General features: G+C 38.9%; 1 protein-coding gene across 1 annotated transcript in view; it reads right to left on the bottom strand.

Moving 5' to 3' along the window:
* The window catches only part of LOC106062903 (uncharacterized), a 327,773-nt gene that overhangs the window by 107,907 nt on the left and 199,647 nt on the right, over positions 1-20,219 (bottom strand). Inside the window, exon 3 of the mRNA XM_056030660.1 lies at positions 17,497-17,556. Within this exon, the coding sequence (XP_055886635.1) occupies positions 17,497-17,556 (60 nt within the window). The remainder of the gene's footprint in view (positions 1-17,496; positions 17,557-20,219) is intronic.

Raw genomic sequence — 20,219 nt, 5'->3', positions numbered from 1 at the left:
AGGAAGATCGAGGGCTCGCAGACAAGAGTTACTTCTCGTGTTGTCAATACATACAACTTCTTGTGTGTGCTACGAGGCTCTATATTACTTCATATCTTGCTTGACACTTCACTAAATAGAGTTTGAAGGTAAGGTTCAAATCCAGCAGTGCTGTCTTGTAGAAAATCTGGGCTATGGATCTAGTACATATATCTTGCACATTCTTCGTTAAAAAAAAAAAGCTTTATCAATATCAATATATATATATATATATAAATCAAACAAAAAAATCGTAGTTTAGAAGAACTGAACTCAAGCCATTCTGAAGATTGACGTCTACGATTGTAAGGTATTATGCCAATATTTGAGTTGTGCATTAACCAGTGCTAACCCTGTTGACCAATGCCTCTCTTGACGATAACTGGTCATTCTTGTGATGGGAAGACGTCTTGGCGGCTAACTCTTCTCCACAAGGCCTCGGGGGACCCTCGCACTGACCAATCGTTTGCATTTTTTCCCCCCGATACATTTTGGATGAAGAAATATGGCCGACTGATAGATTGGCCCGGCTTTTAATCAGGAAGTCTAGAACGAAACTCGTGCGCTTTTCGGAATGTCCACGGCAGCTGGTGACCCGTTTAACCCTGGTCGGAGGGCGCCAGCATCGGACAATGGGGTGGTCAGTATGCCCTGTCAACACCCTGCCTTTCACCCTCTGCCATCCCAATGCAAGCGGCGCATGCTCCGTGTACACTTCCGGCATTAAATATGCTAATTAAGTTGAACAGTCCACAACGACAGAGTTCACTTCTCTTTATTAGTTCGCCATCTTCAAAATTGTAACCAAGGAATCGAATGCAGAGAAGCAAAGTGGTAGTGAGGTTTTGAGACACCAAGGATCAATTAAAAAACCCTTAAGGAAAATAAAACACATTTATGTTTGAAACTGAGCTGGCATGAAATTAGAACACTTTCCTTTTAATATGCTGATCAAAGATACTCAGGACTAACTAAGCAATGTCAAGGACGCCTAATCGAACTTTAATGTTGCCAACTTAAATACAAGAAAAATAGAGCTACCAACGGAAGAGCTTTGAAAATTGGATTCCGCAGAGCTCCCAAGTACATACACATTGTGATATACCTTTTAAAAAAAAGTTTATGCTTCATTCTATACACCGGATACATCAAACAGCTAGCTATTTATACTTTTCCCGCCGTAGATGGAAATCTTTAATAAAATTACTAATCTACTTTATGTTAATTTTTGTAACCAAAGTCTCGAAACGAAATGTATTCCCCGAATCCGTGATACTAATATTTTTTATTGAGGACCTGAGGACCCTCTTGACCCATAAGCATTCGATGCTCTTTGTAGCAAGGTTTTGCAGGATTTGTTAACCATCTGGCTTTCTCCTTACCGCCGCCCTTATTTTCCTCTTTAAAAGACAGTCAAATGGAGGGCACAGCTGATGTCCACCAGTTAAAAATAAAGCATTACGTAAGGTCATTACGCTTGCATTAAATTAACAGTTGCCAGGGGGGATTATCCTTCATTAATGGTGTTAATACATCGTGAGTAGCTTCCCCTAATTTCACTGGGCTGGCTCAGTGGGGGCGTTGACGCGGAGAGATAGGAATTAAAAGACGGGCGTCATTATGTGTGTGCGTGTGTATGTGTGATTTCAAAAGTCACAGGACATATCACACGACGTGATACTGTGACAATGTGACAGTCCCACACAATCACTACCCTTCATGTGACAGCTTTTGACAGCCACGTGTCCCCACGAGCCGTGACCTCCCTTTTTTTATTATACACGCCTTGAGACGCACCCACCCTCCGGCCACCACGCCCAAATCAGCTCACTGGGAGCACCCAAGAATACAAAGTCCCTGGACTAAAAGATTTTCTTTTTTGAAGGAGGCATTTCAAGGCGCTGGGAGGGGTAGGGTAGCTGGGGTCAGGGTCTCTAATTGGATTAGGAAATAGAAAGTAGTAAGACCGAAGAAGAGAGACGGGCGGGCGGGGAGGGGGCGAGTTTAACATGGCCTTCTGTTCCAGCTGCAAGATGGCATTCACTGTCTAATGACCACGCATTCTGCCCCTGAGCAAAGTTACACTCCTTGTTTCCGCCCTCGTGTTCCGCCTGTCGCTTCCTTTTTAAATGGATGCCAGCCACTTTTTATGAAGGACACTGGCAGGACATCCAACTAGATCTATATCATGTCCTGTAGAACATCCAACTAGATCTATATTATGTTCTGCTGTAACATCCAACTAGATCAATATCATGTCCTGCTGTAACATCCAACTAGATCTATAGCATGTCCTGCTGTAACATCCAACTAGATCTATAGCATGTCCTGCTGTAACATCCAACTAAATCTATATCATACCCTGTAGAACATCAAACTAGATCTATAGCATGTCCTGCTGTAACATCCAACTAGATCTATATCATGTCCTGCAGTAACATCCAACTAGATCTATAGCATGTCCTGCAGTAACATCCAACTAGATCTATATCATGCCCTGTAGAACATCAAACTAGATCTATAGCATGTCCTGCTGTAACATCCAACTAGATCCGGGGTCGGCAACCTGCGGCTCGCGAGCCACATGCGGCTCTTTGGACGTGAAGCTGCGGCTCTTTACTTCCATACGTAAATATTATTTATTTTATCGAAACATTTTTCAAATAGTTCTGAATCTTTTAACTAAGAAAAGGCACCGATTCTATCTCTCAGCCTTATACCACCCCCCATTACACGTGTCGTCAGTCGTCGGAAGCTCTCAAATGACGCCATGGTAGGATGTTTCTATGTAGGTTTTAATTCGCTTTCGACGCAAGACGAAACGGTATCTTCACTGCGTGCTTTGGCTGTGACGTATAGTTTGTTGTTTCAAGTAAATGAGTTAGAAGCGAATGATCTTCTCAAAGTTAGAAGCAATCTACAAGTAATGCTAATCTGGCAAGCTTTGCGGTACCAATAGAAATTGCACAAAAAGGCAAACCATTTTCAGATGGTGAGTATGTCAAAGACTGCTTCCTACGTGCGTCTGAAGAACAGTTTCGTGATTTCAACAAAACAACAAAAACAGAAACCTTGAAAAAAAGTCAAAGCTATGCCACTATCCGCTAAAACAGTACAAGATAGAATAGCTAAAATATCTTCAACATATTTCCAGGTAGAAGATATTCAACTTTCTTCTGCCTTATCACTTGCGGCCTAAAAGGCACGGCACAAGTTGCCCATCTTGTCTGGTATATGTCTTCCCAAGGTCCAAAAGAAGATCTTCCAGGATTGCTACTCTCATGACAAACTAGAGGAGAAGATAGAGTGAATGCCGTGCAGATATGCCTTGAAGACAATAAGAGTTAAATAAAATCGTTTAAGCAGCAACTGATGGAGCCAGAAGTATGACAGGAAAAGTTAAGGAGCAACAACGATTCTTCGAGCCAAATAAACCACCGAATTCTTACATTTCACATTCTTACATTTCACATACAGGAAGAAGCGCTTTGTGCCCAAACATTTATGGCCGAAATAGTTGAAGTCATAAATTTGATAATCAAGATAGTAAACATCATCTTATCAATTGCACTCTACCATCTTCATTTAAAAGAACTCTTTAACGAGATGGAGACAAAGTATTCCGACCTCCTTCTTTACAATTAAGTGCGATGGCTTGAAACATTTTGCTTTGTGCTTGTATGAAATAAATACATTCCTAAATGAAAAAGCATTAATTAAAGCATTAAGAGAACGACAAATGGTCGCAAAAATTTACTTTATGGTGGATATAACATGGAAAGGAAATGAGCTGAATCTAAAACTACAAGGAAATTGAAACCCAGGCTACGTTTTGGTAGAAGAATTAGTTTATTTTGAAGAAAAAAATATTATTTTTTTTGCAGAAGATATGCACTTACTTCATTTTCAATGTCTAAAGCAGACTCGCGATAAAAACCAGTGCAACTATTGACACAAATTACTTCAGCACAGTTATAAAAAAAATCAAAGATGAATTTCTTGACAGATTTGAGTAGTTCAACAAAACTATTCTAGCAATCCTATTAAATCCTCTCAACAGTTGAGAGTTGAGCCTATATTCGACACATGGAATAGTCTTCCAGAATGCTAGAGTGAGGTGAAGTTGGCATTTGAAGTACTGAGTATCTTCGGATCGACATATTCGTGCGAGCAAGTGTTATATTCATATATAAATAAAAGTACAGTAAGAAGTCAACTAACAAATGAAAATTTAGAGTCGTGTTTGAAACTAAAACAATTTATGAACCAAATGTATCGTATCCAAACTTTCTAAAACCATGCGAAGTCAACCACCCATTGAATTTTCTCAATTGTTTGTAATTCAAGTACAAGTTAGTGTTGTAAATTAACGTTTAACTGCTTTAGTTGTTACCGAAAGAAAAAATAATTATCAAATAAAACCATATATATATTATCTTATTTGGTGTGGAAAAAACGTATATATGAATTAATATATTCGTTTTTTTAAATTAAAAATTAATTGTGTAAATACTATTTATTGTTGACAAGAAAAAATTTGTGGCGGCTCTTTAAAAACTTTAAAATTTGGTAAATTGTCGTTTTTGGCTCTTTCGACTCAAAAGGTTGCCGACCCCTGAACTAGATCTATATCATGCCCTGTAGAACATCAAACTATATAATTTCATGCTGTCACATCGAAATAGATCTATATAATATTCTGCTGTCATCATCAAACTAGATCTCTTGAACAACTAAGGTCTACCGTTTTTTTTTTTTTTAATTTTATTGTATACAACAGTCTCTCTAGTTAGCAGTTAAATAAAGTATTGGCCCTACTTAGTATCTAAACTAGTAGACCTAAAGATATATTGGTCTTGAAGGAGACTTTGGAAAAGGAAATGTATTCGAGAAACAAAATATAATACAAATGAAAGGAAAAAAAAATATTTCAAACTATTTCAAGAAAATAAACTCATCGACGGCATTGACATTGGACAATCTAGTACGGTATCTTTAACACAGGCTTGGGACGGCGTAGACATTGAACAATCTAGTACGGTATCTTTAACACAGGCTTGGGACGGCGTAGACATTGGACAATCTAGTACGGTATCTTTAACACAGGCTTGGGACGGCGTAGACATTGGACAATCTAGTACGGTATCTTTAACACAGGCTTGGGACGGCGTAGACATTGGACAATCTAGTACGGTATCTTTAACACAGGCTTGGGACGGCGTAGACATTGGACAATCTAGTACGGTATCTTTAACACAGGCTTGGGACGGCGTAGACATTGGACAATCTAGTACGGTATCTTTAACACAGGCTTGGGACGGCGTAGACATTGGACAATCTAGTACGGTATCTTTAACACAGGCTTGGGACGGCGTAGACATTGGACAATCTAGTACGGTATCTTTAACACAGGCTTGGGACGGCGTAGACATTGGACAATCTAGTACGGTATCTTTAACACAGGCTTGGGACGGCGTAGACATTGAACAATCTAGTACGGTATCTTTAACACAGGCTTGGGACGGCGTAGACATTGGACAATCTAGTACGGTATCTTTAACACAGGCTTGGGACGGCGTAGACATTGAACAATCTAGTACGGTATCTTTAACACAGGCTTGGGACGGCGTAGACATTGGACAATCTAGTACGGTATCTTTAACACAGGCTTGGGACGGCGTAGACATTGAACAATCTAGTACGGTATCTTTAACACAGGCTTGGGACGGCGTAGACATTGAACAATCTAGTACGGTATCTTTAACACAGGCTTGGGACGGCGTAGCCAAGCGAAATACTGCACTCCCCCTTTAGTCGCGAAGAAAAATTTAAGTTTTGCAGCTGAATGTAAATTTTAGAAACCTAAAGAGAAACCAAGAATCTACATTTATATACTTGTATGTTATCGTCATTAATCTATGCACCAAACTAAAGCGTACTGTTAGTGGAGACTCGCCTTTACAAAAGATAGGACCTATATATATAAGCTACATCTCATGAAACCAATCAATTTAGGGCAGTTTTCCCATAATGTCCGTATTTTCTCTTTACTCATGTTTATGTACACATGATGTCACTAAGGCGCCCTCTCGTTCTTACAGTCCTCACGTGAAAAGACTATGACAATCCTTGTCTTACAAAAAACAAAACTAGGCTAAGGGGCAGTTCATGTCACAGTGAAATGGAAGATGTCTTGACAGACATAAATCTTGACAGACTTAGATCATGGGAGATAGACTATACCAACGAGCCATTTCTTGTGTGTGCCAATGAATCTAAAGGTACATATGCGTACAAGTGTATCAAAGATACCTTTATTTGTGCAGCAGTTGTCGCTAACACCGGGGAAAGGGGACAAGTTTGTTTGTTGGGGGGGGGGGGGCAAAAAAAGTTAATCAAAAAGTTGAACGAGTTGAAACAGGCTGATAGCGGACAAAAAGACAGATAGCGGACAGATAGACAGAGGACAGACGGACTGAGACGTTCAAACTGTCAGTCTTTACTTGCGCGTATCACGTGATAAATTTCGCGAGCAACGATTCGGAGATGTTCATCAAACGTGAGGCAACAGTGAGGGGGCATGACAAGATTGGGGTGGGGGGGAGGCGAGAAGGAGGAGGATTGAGAGGTCATTTAACCCCCTCCTTTAACCAGTGGAGTGGACTTTGCACAAGTGGGCAGGGATTGGGGAGGGTGATGCCAGGGATGCTAGACAGAAGTTATCTGCTTGTTTTTTTTTCTCCTTCTTTTTCGTTTCGTCTTCTGTTGGTTCCGGACCTTTTTAAAATAAGAATGAAATAGTGGATGGATAGAGGGCTTCAGAGGACTCAATGATGTCAGCTGTTTAAAGACCTCCAGGAGTGGGGTCGCCGGAGTGAGATAGGGTGCTGTGATCAGTTAGATAATAGTGCCGTGAGGAGGAAGAGGGGAGGGTGGGATGGATAGAGGGAGGAAGTGGAAGGAGATTCCAGTATCTGGGAGGACAGAATGAAAACAATGAGAGAAAACAGGAGAGTAAGAGAGAGAGAGAGAGTAAGAGAGAGAGAGAGAGAGAGAGAGAGAGAGAGAGAGAGATAGAAGAGCTGTTATCCCAAGAAGAAAATTAGCATTTCAAGAAATGATGAAGCTGTTGCGGACGAAGCCAGATAAAGTTGTTTCGTGTGACAGAGTTTGTGACAGAAGTTTGTGACAAGAGAGACTTGTTGGCGTCATGTTGACTCACGCTGGATGGACAATATGTCTGGCTTCAGTGAGTGATTCGCTCAGTGAGTGGTTAGCTCAACGCGAAGTATTTAGTTGAGATTGGAAAGTTGTTCTTTAATGTAGAGGTCATCTCTCTCTCTCTCTCTCTCTCTCTGCATCTCTCTCTTTCTCTCTCTCTGTATATATACAGATAGAGAGAGAACCATAGATTGATCCACAGATAGATAGTCTGTCTTGAAAGAAAAAAATCAGAAAGTTTTTTTTCCATTTAATGGCTCGTTATAAAAAACATCTTTATTAAAAACAAAAAAAAAAACAGAACCATCATAACTACAGAAAAACAAAACAGTCTTCCACTGCTGTTCGAGGCAGCCAAACTAGAAACAAGAGATGAAAAAGATGGCTTATTAATTACGTCACAATATGAGATTTTGTTTTCAAGTCTAAGAAATTTAATTTTTTTTTTTTGCTTCAGTCAGTTTTAAAACCCTCGCTCCAACCCTCGATCTTCGACCAAGCGATAAAATACAGGAAATTGGAAAGTCTTTTCACGTCCGTGACTGAACCGGAAGTGAAGTTCTTTGGGCTCCAAACGAGGCTGGAAAATGATGAAAGAGACTCATGAGTTTGAACCTTAAAGAGATTTCAATATGGCCACAGCCTCGCTTTCACCACAGCTACCTGCTCGGCCAGGCAGTCACTTATATTGCTGTTTTTTTTTTTTTTTTGTGGCTACTCAAGTCTCTAGTTTGCATAAACTTATTTGGTAGTTAGATTATAGGAGCTTTATCACTCGACGGTTTAATCATCCTAAACTAGTATTTTATATATATTTTTAGCGGCCCCGAAATGTTTTGTGTGGTTAAATGATATTTTGCAGCTCACCAAGTTTAGATACAATTCCTTTTTATCTTCTGAAAGCTAATTTTATTTTCACTCTTTGTGTAGTTAGCGGGATGTAAGCCTTTTTTATCATTATAACTATAACGTTTTAAAACTAAAAGACTCTCCCTCGACACTAAGATTAGTCTATAAAACATAAAAGATATTACCAAAACGTCCCCCCAATGTCAGAGCAGGAGTTACTAATAAAAAGAAACGGGTTCGATTCCCTTACACGGAAGGTTTGGACACAGGATTCCTGTATGCTGCCACGATTTTTTTTCTGCTCTGGCACAGTGAGCTACATGGAAAACTAAATACAGGCTGCCTGGAAACATTTGTGTATAAATAAAATCTGAAGTGAAAACCTGTTAGAAATAATACGAAGCTCTTAGTCTCAACACAAAGTATAGGAATATGCAAATATGCTAAAGCTATATACATTGCTACGGAGATTATTACATAAACATAACTTAGTTTCTGTAACACTTTCATATGTGTATACATAAGAGTTTAATTTAACTAGACGCCATTAGGCATGCCTCAACCAAATAGCTCTTGGATTTCTTGTTACATTTTTCCTATTTGAAGTGTGTAAAGTGTACTACAAAATCAGTATATTTATACAATTAATTAATTAATTAATGTCTTTTTGTTTATAGAATATCTTGTTCTCTGACTTCACACTAAAATGGAGAGAGACAGAGAAAAAAAAAAAGAGAGAGAGAGAGAGAGAGAGGCAACATGAAGAACAAAATCTCAAGTCGAGTATCAAGCCTCCATATAGTAAGATAAAATTGTGTCTCCGCCTTTGAAACAACAAGGGAGGTAAAAACTGTGTAAGTAAAAGTCAGGAAGATGAGATTGATTCTGTTTGATCGTCAGGAAGTCAAATTGGATGAACCGGACTAGAGCGGTCCAGAGAATTGGAGCAGGGAACGAGTGGAAGGGGGGACCTACCGGAAGTAGAATGACGTGCAATCGACAGCCATTAAAACGAGACTCGGCGAATGAAATCTTGAAGTAGAGTGGGACTACGTCTTCAAGACTTTTGGGTGTACCGTTCTGACCTGGCGATTAAAGGTCGAGTCTGTTGACACACTTCTAACAGACTGACTGTCAAGACGTGGGACTGTAATGTGACCAGATTGACGAGAAAGACTGTCATTCTATTCTGCGGGATAGATTTTATGAGACACCAGATGACTTTTTTTCAATATTCAATGAACACTATTGACTGTTCAGCTTGACTTAAATGTGCTCTTTGCCATCTTGAAAGGTCAAGGTTCTTGGGTTTCATGCAACTATCATTATTTGTACCCTTTCTAGTTACAATTAATTGGTCATACCACACACTCAAATGGGCTTAAAATGTCAGCAGTCATCAAAAGCATTGTGAAATAGTTTCATCTAGTATCGATTACACGACAATTACCTTTTTATATCCATCAGATCCGACATTTGGGGTGGCGAGTGGGGCAACCGCCCCAAGCGCAGTTCCCGAGGGTGGCCCCGCGCTGGAGAGATTCTTTTTTTTTTTTTTTTTACCGTAGTTGGACTAAAAATCTTAAAATGTTGGAATTTCGAATAATAAGTTGGAGTCATGATCGACCAGAGCAAGAAACATGCTTCAGTCAAACTTTTCATGTTTCTTATAGTTCTGCCTGCGTTATCATTGTCATGTTGGAGGTTTCAGATACCTGAGATTTGTAAAGGCTTCGTGCACCAATGCTGTTGAGAGTTGTAAGCTCTATGCACGTGTTGAGAGTTGTAAGCTCTATGCACTAAGTTCCTTATAGAGATTAATTTCATGTAGCACAGTCCAAATATCTGGCAGTGTTCTGTAGGGTTTGCCTGTATCCGTACTGAGAAGGACCCCCGCATGCACCAGTTCTATCTGTATAACAAGACTAGTCGTATCTTCAAATGTGTTTCTGAGTACCCTGAACTCGTTAAGGACGTGGTCTACTGTCTCATCTTCCATGTGACAGAGTCGATATCTGGGATTGTAGTGAAGTAGGCTCCTTTTGGACAGTGCGCGTGTGAAAACGTGCCAACATTGTCTTATACTTTCTATCTTGCAACCTCCATTCGTCTTTCCTGTTTGGACGTTTGAGAACCTTCCAGACTTCCCGTCCCGTGCTACAATGGTCACAGCTATCGTACAATCTGGACTTGATCCATTCACAAATCCTGGCTTTTGCACTCTCGTATGTTTTTGGCTTCTCAGGTGGGTCTAAAAGCGTTCATAGCTTCGCCAAACTGTCAGCCTTGTCTGAGAAAAACTGAGTTGTAGTTTCCAGATCAGACTCTTCTTATAGTTCTTCTTAAAACAAATTGGAAGAGTAGCTAATTACTACATTGATCTATGGAGTTTCTATTTTTAGGAAAAAGTTTTGCTTTGTCCATTCCAATAATTTTTTTAAAAACTTTTATTTGTTTTTTTTTGCTCTATGATTTAGAATTCCAATGGCGTAATTAAAAAAAAAAGAAGAAAAAAAAAGATAATGTATTTTTCTAAAGAAAAAGAGTTCCACTATATTCTTGACTCTCTCTTTGTTCAACATTTAATTTCCTTTCCCACGAATTAAATCTTTTGTTCAACTCTTAGACCCTTGAATTCAACAAGGAAATAACATGTTTAAAAAAAGAAAATGTCGGGTTTAGTTATTCTAGACTACCTAAAAAATGATTTAATTCAACGCAAAATAATGGAGGAATCTAAAAAAAAAAAAAAGAGAGTTGCAGACAGGACGAGGCTATTCTCTGAGGGCTGGAGAGCTGCCCTGCTGTGTCCTTTGTTGGACTTGCTTCTTTGATGTAGAGAGAAACAATGGTACAAAACGAGATCCCCTGAGCATGCACCGGGAAAACTAAAGGTCTATTTATAGACTGAAGATTTTCATCAACTACGCCATTGTTGAGAGGGGGGGGGGAAGATTTTACAAAAAAAAAAGATTTTAAAAAAAGTTTTATTTTTAAATCTCATTAAATTATTTTTTTCGGCTCATTCAATGTGTTTAGCAATACATAAAACTAGGGAGCTATTTGATATGTCGCAATAAAACTTGGGAGCTATTTGATATGTCGCAATGAAATGTCTCTTTTGGATTTGAACAAAGTAACAATGATAACAAGAACAATAACTCAATCTATGTCTTCTTCATCATTTCATTTGTTATTCGTGTCCAATATTTACAATCTATTAAGTGTACTCCCTTAGCGGAGTAGATCAAGTTCTAGTGTTACAGGAAACCAGATTCATTGTTTTAATTTAAACCACTTACGTCTAATATTTCTCTAATATACAGTTTTTGTACAAAGCTTATATTCACTCCCTCTGCCAGTCCGTCTGTCTGTCTGGTAAAAAGTTTGAACACGTTATTTCTCACACCCCATCGGATCAAGTTAAAACTTTAATCAATTATTTATTGTACCTAAAAAATGAATTAATAAAATTAACGAATTAGTCAATTGAATATTTATTAATTATTTTGTTTGATATCGAAAAGGAAAAAAAAATTACATTAATGATTGTAAATGTGCAGTTCTCCCCCCTCCCTTTTGTTTTAAATTATATTTTTATTTTTTGTTTGATAGATTTAATATTTCTAATCTCGGTGCCAAAAAAAAAATCTTGGTTAAATTTCGATTGTCCTTACAAGTGAACAAAAATTTTTGATATCCTAATAGTCAGTTCTACAGATTTAAATGGGTAGAGGTGTCCCTCCCGTTACACTCTAGCTACATGAGTTGGGCCATGAGAACTTGTATGTTCACGGTATAGCCCAGCTCAAGCCACCGAATACATAACCCGAAAAAAGTATAAAGCCAAGTTTATAGTTTCTTTATTTGATGCTTATATGATAATTAGAAAGATCTATTCATTCTAGTATTTTGGTGGAAGCTAAACTCCTAATATATTGGAAGCTAAACTCCTAATACATTGGATGCTAAACTCCTGATACATTGGAAGATAAACTCCTAATACTTTAGAAGCTAAACTCCTACTACATTGAGCTACTTGAAGTGGTGAAGGTAATTGAACACCTTTACTTGTTATGTATTCAACTAGAGATAAAAGTGAAGGATGAAAAATAACAATTGGTCCATCACTGTCTTCCATTAGATAATTTTACCAAGAAATCACTTCTGACCCCAAGATAGTTTTTGGTAAGAAAGGAATGAAAGTCCTAATACATGCTCAGTGTTCTCATCACAAAGGTTGGATAGGCTCTTCCAATGACCACACTGACCCAACTGAATAAATACCAACATGTGTTTTTTTTTTTCAAAACTTAGATAGTAGCTTTCATTGACCACTGACCAAACTGAATTCAAAGAAATACCAATATATTGTTTGATTCACCTGTGTTAAGGGTGTGGATTGAATCCCAACTAATCTTTACAAATGTGTTTTTCCTAACACAAACATGTCATTACAAACAAAAAGATGTCATTACAAACACAAACATGTCTTACTATCCACTCCAAAAAGTTCCAAACGAACTGTCTTAAAGTGAAAAGGAAACTTCTTCAAGTCGTAAATGGTGGACAAAGTCTAGCTCCTACCAGTTCTATGATATATTCAAAAGTTGGATGACACCAATGACCGGACAGTTGACCTACACTGAATTCCCAATGTAAGACTAGATTTGGTTCCTGTATGTGACAAAACACTGTCCTGTAAATTATTCGGACAATGGGATTGTAACAACAATCGCTGTGGCTATTACTTCTTAATGACCAATTACGGTAGTCGCTTTGACCATGTCCGGTGGCTCATTATCAGCAATCAATGACGTAATCAGGAGTTGGGCTTGTGATGGGGTGGGTAGAGCTTGTTATCATGTCCGTCATGTCTCTGGGTCCAGTCCCCCCCCTCACCTCTAACTACCCAGGGCAACACTCAAGCCTCGTTAATTGTGTCATTAACTTCATAATTAGCTGGTGCTTGGGGGGAGGGAGGGGAGGGCAGATGGTGAGAGAGGTGGGGAGGTATCAGGAGTGTATGGACCAGAATAAAGTCATGAGTCTGACACAAACGTACAAAGACTTATACAGAAAATATAAAGTACCTCCTACGTTATCGAGGACGAGGCACTATGTCATTCTTTATGTAGAGAAAGATGAGCACGCTCATATATACACAGTGCTAGCTTGTACACTGTGGAGGCTGTAGAGGCCACTCTCCGAACATGACACTTGGTGCCACCTTATATTGAGTCAAATTCAGATTGGTTTGCTTAAGATATAAGTTAGGGTTAGTTTAGGGTTAGGATGGCTCATTACCATGTATTGTTGGTCTCCTTCAGTCTTTGTTATCACGTGGAGAACTTCAACTCAACGTGACTCTAGAGTCCAATTCAGGAGAGATATTTCTGTCCACATGTAATAAAGGTTAAGGTGACATTTGCTTTGCTGGTAGTGGAACCAGCCATTTTTCATTTGGCTCGGTTTTAATTATATAATTTCTTTGCTTTTTGCACCAATTCAATAAACCCTATGGCACAAGTTATTGGGTCCTAAATGTGTTTACAACAATTGTCTGTCCAAAGTAAGAAATAGATTTGTCTTGGATTTACTGCACCACAAAGACAGATACCTATCACAATGGCGAACACAGCTATGAAAAACTCGTTCACCTATCACAGTGGGCGGTCGTGACAAATCACTGAATACGCATCGCTTGTCATTTGTCACACTGTCACCCAAGAGGTTATTTCAACATTACCCCCCCCCCCCCTTTTTTTCCAGAGCTACAGCACGCGCGAATTTGTGTACCCCCCTCCCACGTTTTGTGTGTGTGTGTTTAAATATTTCCTTTTTTCTTATACACAGTCCAACAAAACAATGAGTGTCTCCTGACCCCAGCTCGATCTCCCCCCCCCCCTTTCAAACACAGTCACACCTCTCATCTCTAAGTGTACTCACCACGATTTCATACTCTGAGGGGAGAAACAAGCGTCGAGGGCGCCAATGGGGGCACGAGAGAGCACTGCATAAAAGCACACAAACAAAGCTTTCACGTGCTCGAGTGAGCAAACTGAAAGACAAATTATGTTTTTTTTTTTTTTTCATTCGGTGGAAAACAAGGATTCCTTATAAACTTAAATAAAAACACACACACACACACGTCCTGAAACGTGCAGCCAAACACACAGATGTGAGCGCTCGGTACAGAAGCTCGAGATGAACGTCTTGATGTTTCTTTCTTCTCATTACTTCTGGGGCTTCCCTCAGAAAACATGACCTCCAGGCTTTCTCCTGACCTCCAGAGTTCATACAACATTTTAACTTGCTCTTAACCACTCATGGGCAGAGAATGGGGCACAGAGAACTACAAGATGGCGGAGAGACTTTCGAAAGATGTTGTAGTTTTCTAATTATACAATAAATATTTTAAAATGACAAGGAAGAAGCTGGTATAACAGTATAAAGTACAAAGACTTAACAAAAATGTATTTTAAATGAGATTCTGTAGAATAGATTAAAAACAACTGTCTTTCATTTGAGACCTTATGTCAGTCGGTATCTGATGCTTGTTGGCAGTCCTAGCTAGATCTATGATCTCATCTCTAGTTTCTTCAAAAATCACAGTACGAATGTCCTAACTAAGTAGGTTAAGGCTTTCTCATGCGACATTAAAATATACACTTTGTTTTTATTTACTTTTATCAGCACCAGGTGAGGATTGCATTGATGATCCACTGTGCAAATTAGAAAACATTAAAAATAAAATATTGCAATGAAAGATTGAATTATGGAAATTTAAAAAGATTTACAAAGATGATGCAGTCAACTAAAGAGTTAAGAAAAAAAAAAAACAACAACTGCTGCACTGAACTAAAGCAATGAAAGAAACAGTTTTGTTGTGTTCCTGCCAGCAGCAGAAGTGATATGACGAAAGGTGAAAACTTTGGGAACATTCGAGAGACAGAGAGATGAAAAGTTCGATCTTCACTTTTAAATTTAGTTCACGTGTTGACTAACGGTGTGAGCGCCTACGAAAGTCACTTACTCACGCCTGTCCGTCTGTCCGGAATAATACGCCTTTTGTTTTAGACTTTGACTCCATGGGGAAAATCTGAAGGAAATGCTCGATTTTTTGAAAGTCTAAAACTGTGTGAGTGTTTTAGGGTTAACAGCGCGAGCGCCAATTTTTGTTTTCAAGACATAAAATAAAATACACAGAAAACTCAAGCTCGCGAGCACATGAGGTCCAAAGAAAAAGAGGGAGTGAGAGAAACCCAGCCGCAATATCTGTGTTGAAAATCAACAGCTAATGTCTGAGTGAAGTATCGCTTATTGGCTATGATCTCCCTTGGGACTTGTTCCTGTGCTGCAAAGCTCGACATGTAACAGAGCTCTCCAACAAAAAAAGTTTGGCAATGGATAAAGTAAAAAAAGACGAGCTAGATCAGGCTCTGTGTGGTGAGAGTTTTGACGAGTGTCCTGATTTGTGAAGCTTTGAAGAGACTGATGTTGGGGAGAATGTGTCATCTGACCAGTTGGTGTTACGTGGTGTAACTATGGTGCTGGTTGTGTGTCCATGTGGTTCTTATTTTACTTGGGAATTTTTTTTTTACTCTGGCTTCTATTTAAGTATTCAGTTACGCCATGAAAAAAAAAAGAGGGAATGGGGGAGAACAAGTAGTATTCACCCGTCACTAAATAGCAGGGCCGGATCGTTGTGACCAAGAAAGATCACTCTTTTTTTTTATTTCTACCTCACTTAGCGGCGAAAAAAGAAGGGGGGGGGGAGAACAAGTAATCTACTCTGTATTTACCGTCACTAAAAAGCAGAGCCGGTATGCGAAACGGATTTCGCGGGGCCAAGCTTGGGTAGGGATACGGATAATAAGTGAAATTTAAGAGTTGTATTAGAAAATAAATTCGTCTATGCATTTTATTCATTCTTTACTACGCACAGAATTACTTTACGAGCCTTGCGTGTAGCGAAGTCATACAGTATATCATAAAATTTGTATTTCCTACATAGATCACGCTCAATAGCGAGAATTACCAAATGTTTCAATCTATCTACGAGAATAGTTGACCTCAAGTAATTCTCAAGTAATTCTTCATTAGTCTGAGGCGCGAGAAGCTTCATTCACCGGATTCACCAGATTACACAATAACGGCTAATGCATAATGCCGTTTTTATTTACCGCGCGTAGGATTTGCGTTTTCCATATTGAATGACACCCCCTCCCCCAAAATGACAATTTTTGTCTATGTATTTCATGAGATTTGTATGAGTTTTCATAAGAGAGAATGGGAGAGAGAGATGACTATTTGGAAACTAAATCATTGTCTTACAATTCTAAATCTATTCAGTTCTGCAAATAAAATGAAGAAATAAAAACATGTTTTACACGCACACAAACACACACACACACAAACACACATATATCCTATCTCCTCTTCCTTCAGGTCACATCATTTCAACTCTATTAACTTTTAATTTACCCTCTTTTGTCATTTCATTCTCATCTTTCGTCTTTCGTTTCTTTTTTTTTCTTTTTTTGTCATAGAATTTCAATTACCGTCAACAAAAATCAAAATTCGGTTCGAATCATCCAGTAATTCGAATGTAAACTTCAACGAAAATAACACAATTTCTTCTTTTTTTTTTTCGTCTAAATTTGTTTATTTAATTTTGTTTTGTTTTTAAATCCCATCAAATTTTAAATTATTTTTTTACTCGAAATAATTGTAATTATTGATAAAAGTCTATTTGAATGCAGCCAAGACGAATGAACAGATGAACGTACTGTTTAGGCCAAACCAGTTTATTGATTGCCTCAGAAGGAGGCTCAAACTAGAACAGAACAGTGAAACACGATCAACTGGCGCTGGGACCTGATTGGGTTTTCTTCTCGGGGAAATAGAGTCTTATTTATAGGTTATTATGGTTTCAGTTTTTTAAACTTAGATCTAGTTTTTTTTTACGGAAGTCATTTTTAATGAAAGACTGTTTTAATTTTGTTTTTTTTGTGTAGGCGTCGAAGTTTTAGTTTATTCTGAGAGAGAGTGAAAGAGAGACAGAGAGAGAGAGAGAGAGAGAGAAACAGAAACAGAGAGAGGCAGAGGTGCCGATGTTGTGATGGGGTTGCGGGGTTAGGGTTATTAAAATCATTGTGATTACATTCTCCATCTATAAGGTGCATACAAGATTGCACGTCTAGCACAACGACTTCAAACAAACAAACAAACAAAAGAACAGAAAAAAATTGGGGGGGGGGGGGGAGAAGAAAGAAAAGGGGGGGGGGGGATTCTGAATGTTGGTATGAACAAAATATTTGAACATGAACTATCTACAGTTGTTATACGAGATCAAGGTTTAGTGTATCTTGTTATAGGTGAAAGGTCACAACTTCAATGACTTACCGCGAATGTTTCTTTTCTCTTTATTCAGTAAATCTGTGCCTGGCCACCGGTCAACATAACCTGTGAGTAATATACAACAATAATAATAATGGAATGTTTATATAATGGGTACATTATGTGATTATATCTAGAATAAGATCCATAACAGATCTGTAATACGATATGATAAACAAAATACATAATTATAACATACTATTCTTAAACTTTACTTTCAAGCACAATTCAAATGCATTTAAAGAGTAAACTACATAAACAGCTAAAAAACAACATAACAACTAAGAAAATGACACAAACAACTAAAAATCAACAGTTAGAAAAAGCAAAAAAACAGCAACAACAAAAACAGCTTCTACAAAGCATCTCTTAAAACATGCAAACACTTTCACCCTCACATTTACACACACGTGTACACACACCTTCTCACACACTTGTACACACACATCTTTCACACACCTTCTCACACACCCTTCGCCCACTTTTTGTCTTAATTAACAATGCAGCTTTTACGAGAACGACCGAGGCGTCGTTACGTCTGTCAAGAAATCAATGTTTGTAAAATGTAATCAAATCATAAAACTCCAAAATAAAATAAGCAGCGAAAAAAAAAAAAAAACGTATTTTATTTTTCCCCTTCCAAAAGTTGAGCCACTAAATAAATTGAGGGAAATATTTCAGACGCCAGAATATTTAGGGGAGAATAACAACAAATTACATTTGTTAATGTTGTTTATAATGGCGTTGGGTGCCCAAGGCTACTAGTAATGAGAATGTTATTACCTCAATAGGGAAGCCCGCGTGGTGTCGCATCCTTTTGGCACCCCTCCCCCCTTATTACTCCCTCTCAAGCCAGCAGCCTTCTTCCGACTTCCCCCCCCCCTCTCCTCCCAAGTCTTTAGCGAGTGATGAAGCAATCTGAAGACTGCCATTCTCATTTCATCATTTGCCTTATAGATTACTTTCTCTTAAAGGCAAAACTTTTTTTTTTTTAAATCATCTCCTTAAAGGGCGTCAGACAAGCTGTGTTAACGCCACGTTAACTTTTCCCATTCTCTGGGCTCCCGGCGCCCGCTTCTGCACGCTCCCTTTCACCCCCTCCTTTTTTTTTTTTGTCTTTCTTTTTCTTAGAGTTTTAATAACGCCACGGCCATTGTTCTTTAAAGGGGGTAGGGGGTGCTCGTTATTTCGCTTGAGAGACCCCAAAGATGTGACGAGGCTGGCTGGAGGGCCCTAACGTGATAGGTTGTGTCGTGACTGACAGATGGTCACATGAGAGAGAGAGAGAGAGAGAGAGAGAGAGAGAGAGAGAGAGAGAGATCTCCATTAAAAGTCTTTTTTTTTAAAGTCCAAAACAACTGAGTTGACATCATTACAGTAAGAACCAACAGGCCATTATTTTTAGATGTTGCCCAAGTCACTGACCACAATGTCAAGACAGCTACAGCCTACAGTGACTTCCTGTGATCTATCATTAGTATTTCTACAAGAACATTCTGTTACCATGGAAACACGTCGTAGAAAAGAAATAGCCATAACAGACAAGGTTGATTACTACCTCCACTATTTAAAACTATGTATCTCTAAATAGTAATATGTCTTGTCTTCGAGTCCAAAGATGAATGAGGAATGCAGTATCTCTCAATAAGTAAACTCAAAACCCACATTAAACAGTCATAACGTCAAACATAGTTCAAAGCATAAGAACTAGATATTATTTATCCGATGGAGTTCATTTTGTTTTGTAGGTTTCAGAAGTAATCAAGCCTCTTACGACCTGGCACGAATCTCCTTCAGGGCACTAGCTCAATAGCCATAAGCTGAACGTCAGAGAATGACCTCTAGCGAGTCATCATTGAATGACCTTAAACAGGACGCCAGGGATGCCCTTCAGCAGGACGTCTGGGAATGACCTCGCGCTGAATGTCAAGGAACGAGAGACAGAGTACGTTCATGGGATGGTCGAGACGACAGTCAAACGCCAGGAACACAATCAAAGCTCCGTCTTAGTGTTGCTTTTTTACCTTTGACTTTTGACCTATCCGTTAGTCTGTAGAACCGTTGGGGCACCATGCAAGCATTGTTGACCGTCGTTATCCATTCCTCTTATTTTGCCTTAGTTAGAACCTCTTTCAATGACAGGAGCCTCCATTCTTTTATGTTTTCTTACCATCGCTTTCTCTGTCTGCCTCTTCCTCTTTTTCCTGGTACTGATCCTTGAAGAAAGGTCTTTGCGAGTCCCGAAGACCTTGTAATATGGTCATAGATTTTTAGCTTGCGTTTTTCTTTTACGATAGTTAGCAGGTCATCATGTGGTCCAATCGCTACAGTAACCCTATCTTTAATCTCTTGGTTTGTGATGCGGTCTTTAAAAGTCTTAGTGTTGCTTCTGATCAAGTGTTGCCTTGTGATGATCAATACTTCTGATCAAGTGTTGCCTTGTTGTTGATCCATACTTCTGATCAAGTGTTGCCTTGTTGTTGATCCATACTTCTGATCAAGTGTTGCCTTGTTGTTGATCCATACTTCTGATCAAGTGTTGCCTTGCTGTTGATCCATGCTTCTGATAAAGTGTTGCCCTGCTGTTGTCCCATGCTTCTGATAAAGTGTTGCCTTGCTGTTGATCCATGCTTCTGATAAAGTGTTGCCTTGTTGTTGATCCATGCTTGTGATCAAGTGTTGCCTTGTTGTTGATCCATGCTTGTGATCAAGTGTTGCCCCATACATCT

This window comes from Biomphalaria glabrata, chromosome 5 (assembly GCF_947242115.1).
Source record: "Biomphalaria glabrata chromosome 5, xgBioGlab47.1, whole genome shotgun sequence".
In the NCBI taxonomy this organism is placed as follows: domain Eukaryota; kingdom Metazoa; phylum Mollusca; class Gastropoda; family Planorbidae; genus Biomphalaria; species Biomphalaria glabrata.
The sequence above is the reverse complement of the archived record's forward strand: the minus strand, read 5'-3'. Positions and strand labels throughout refer to the sequence as shown.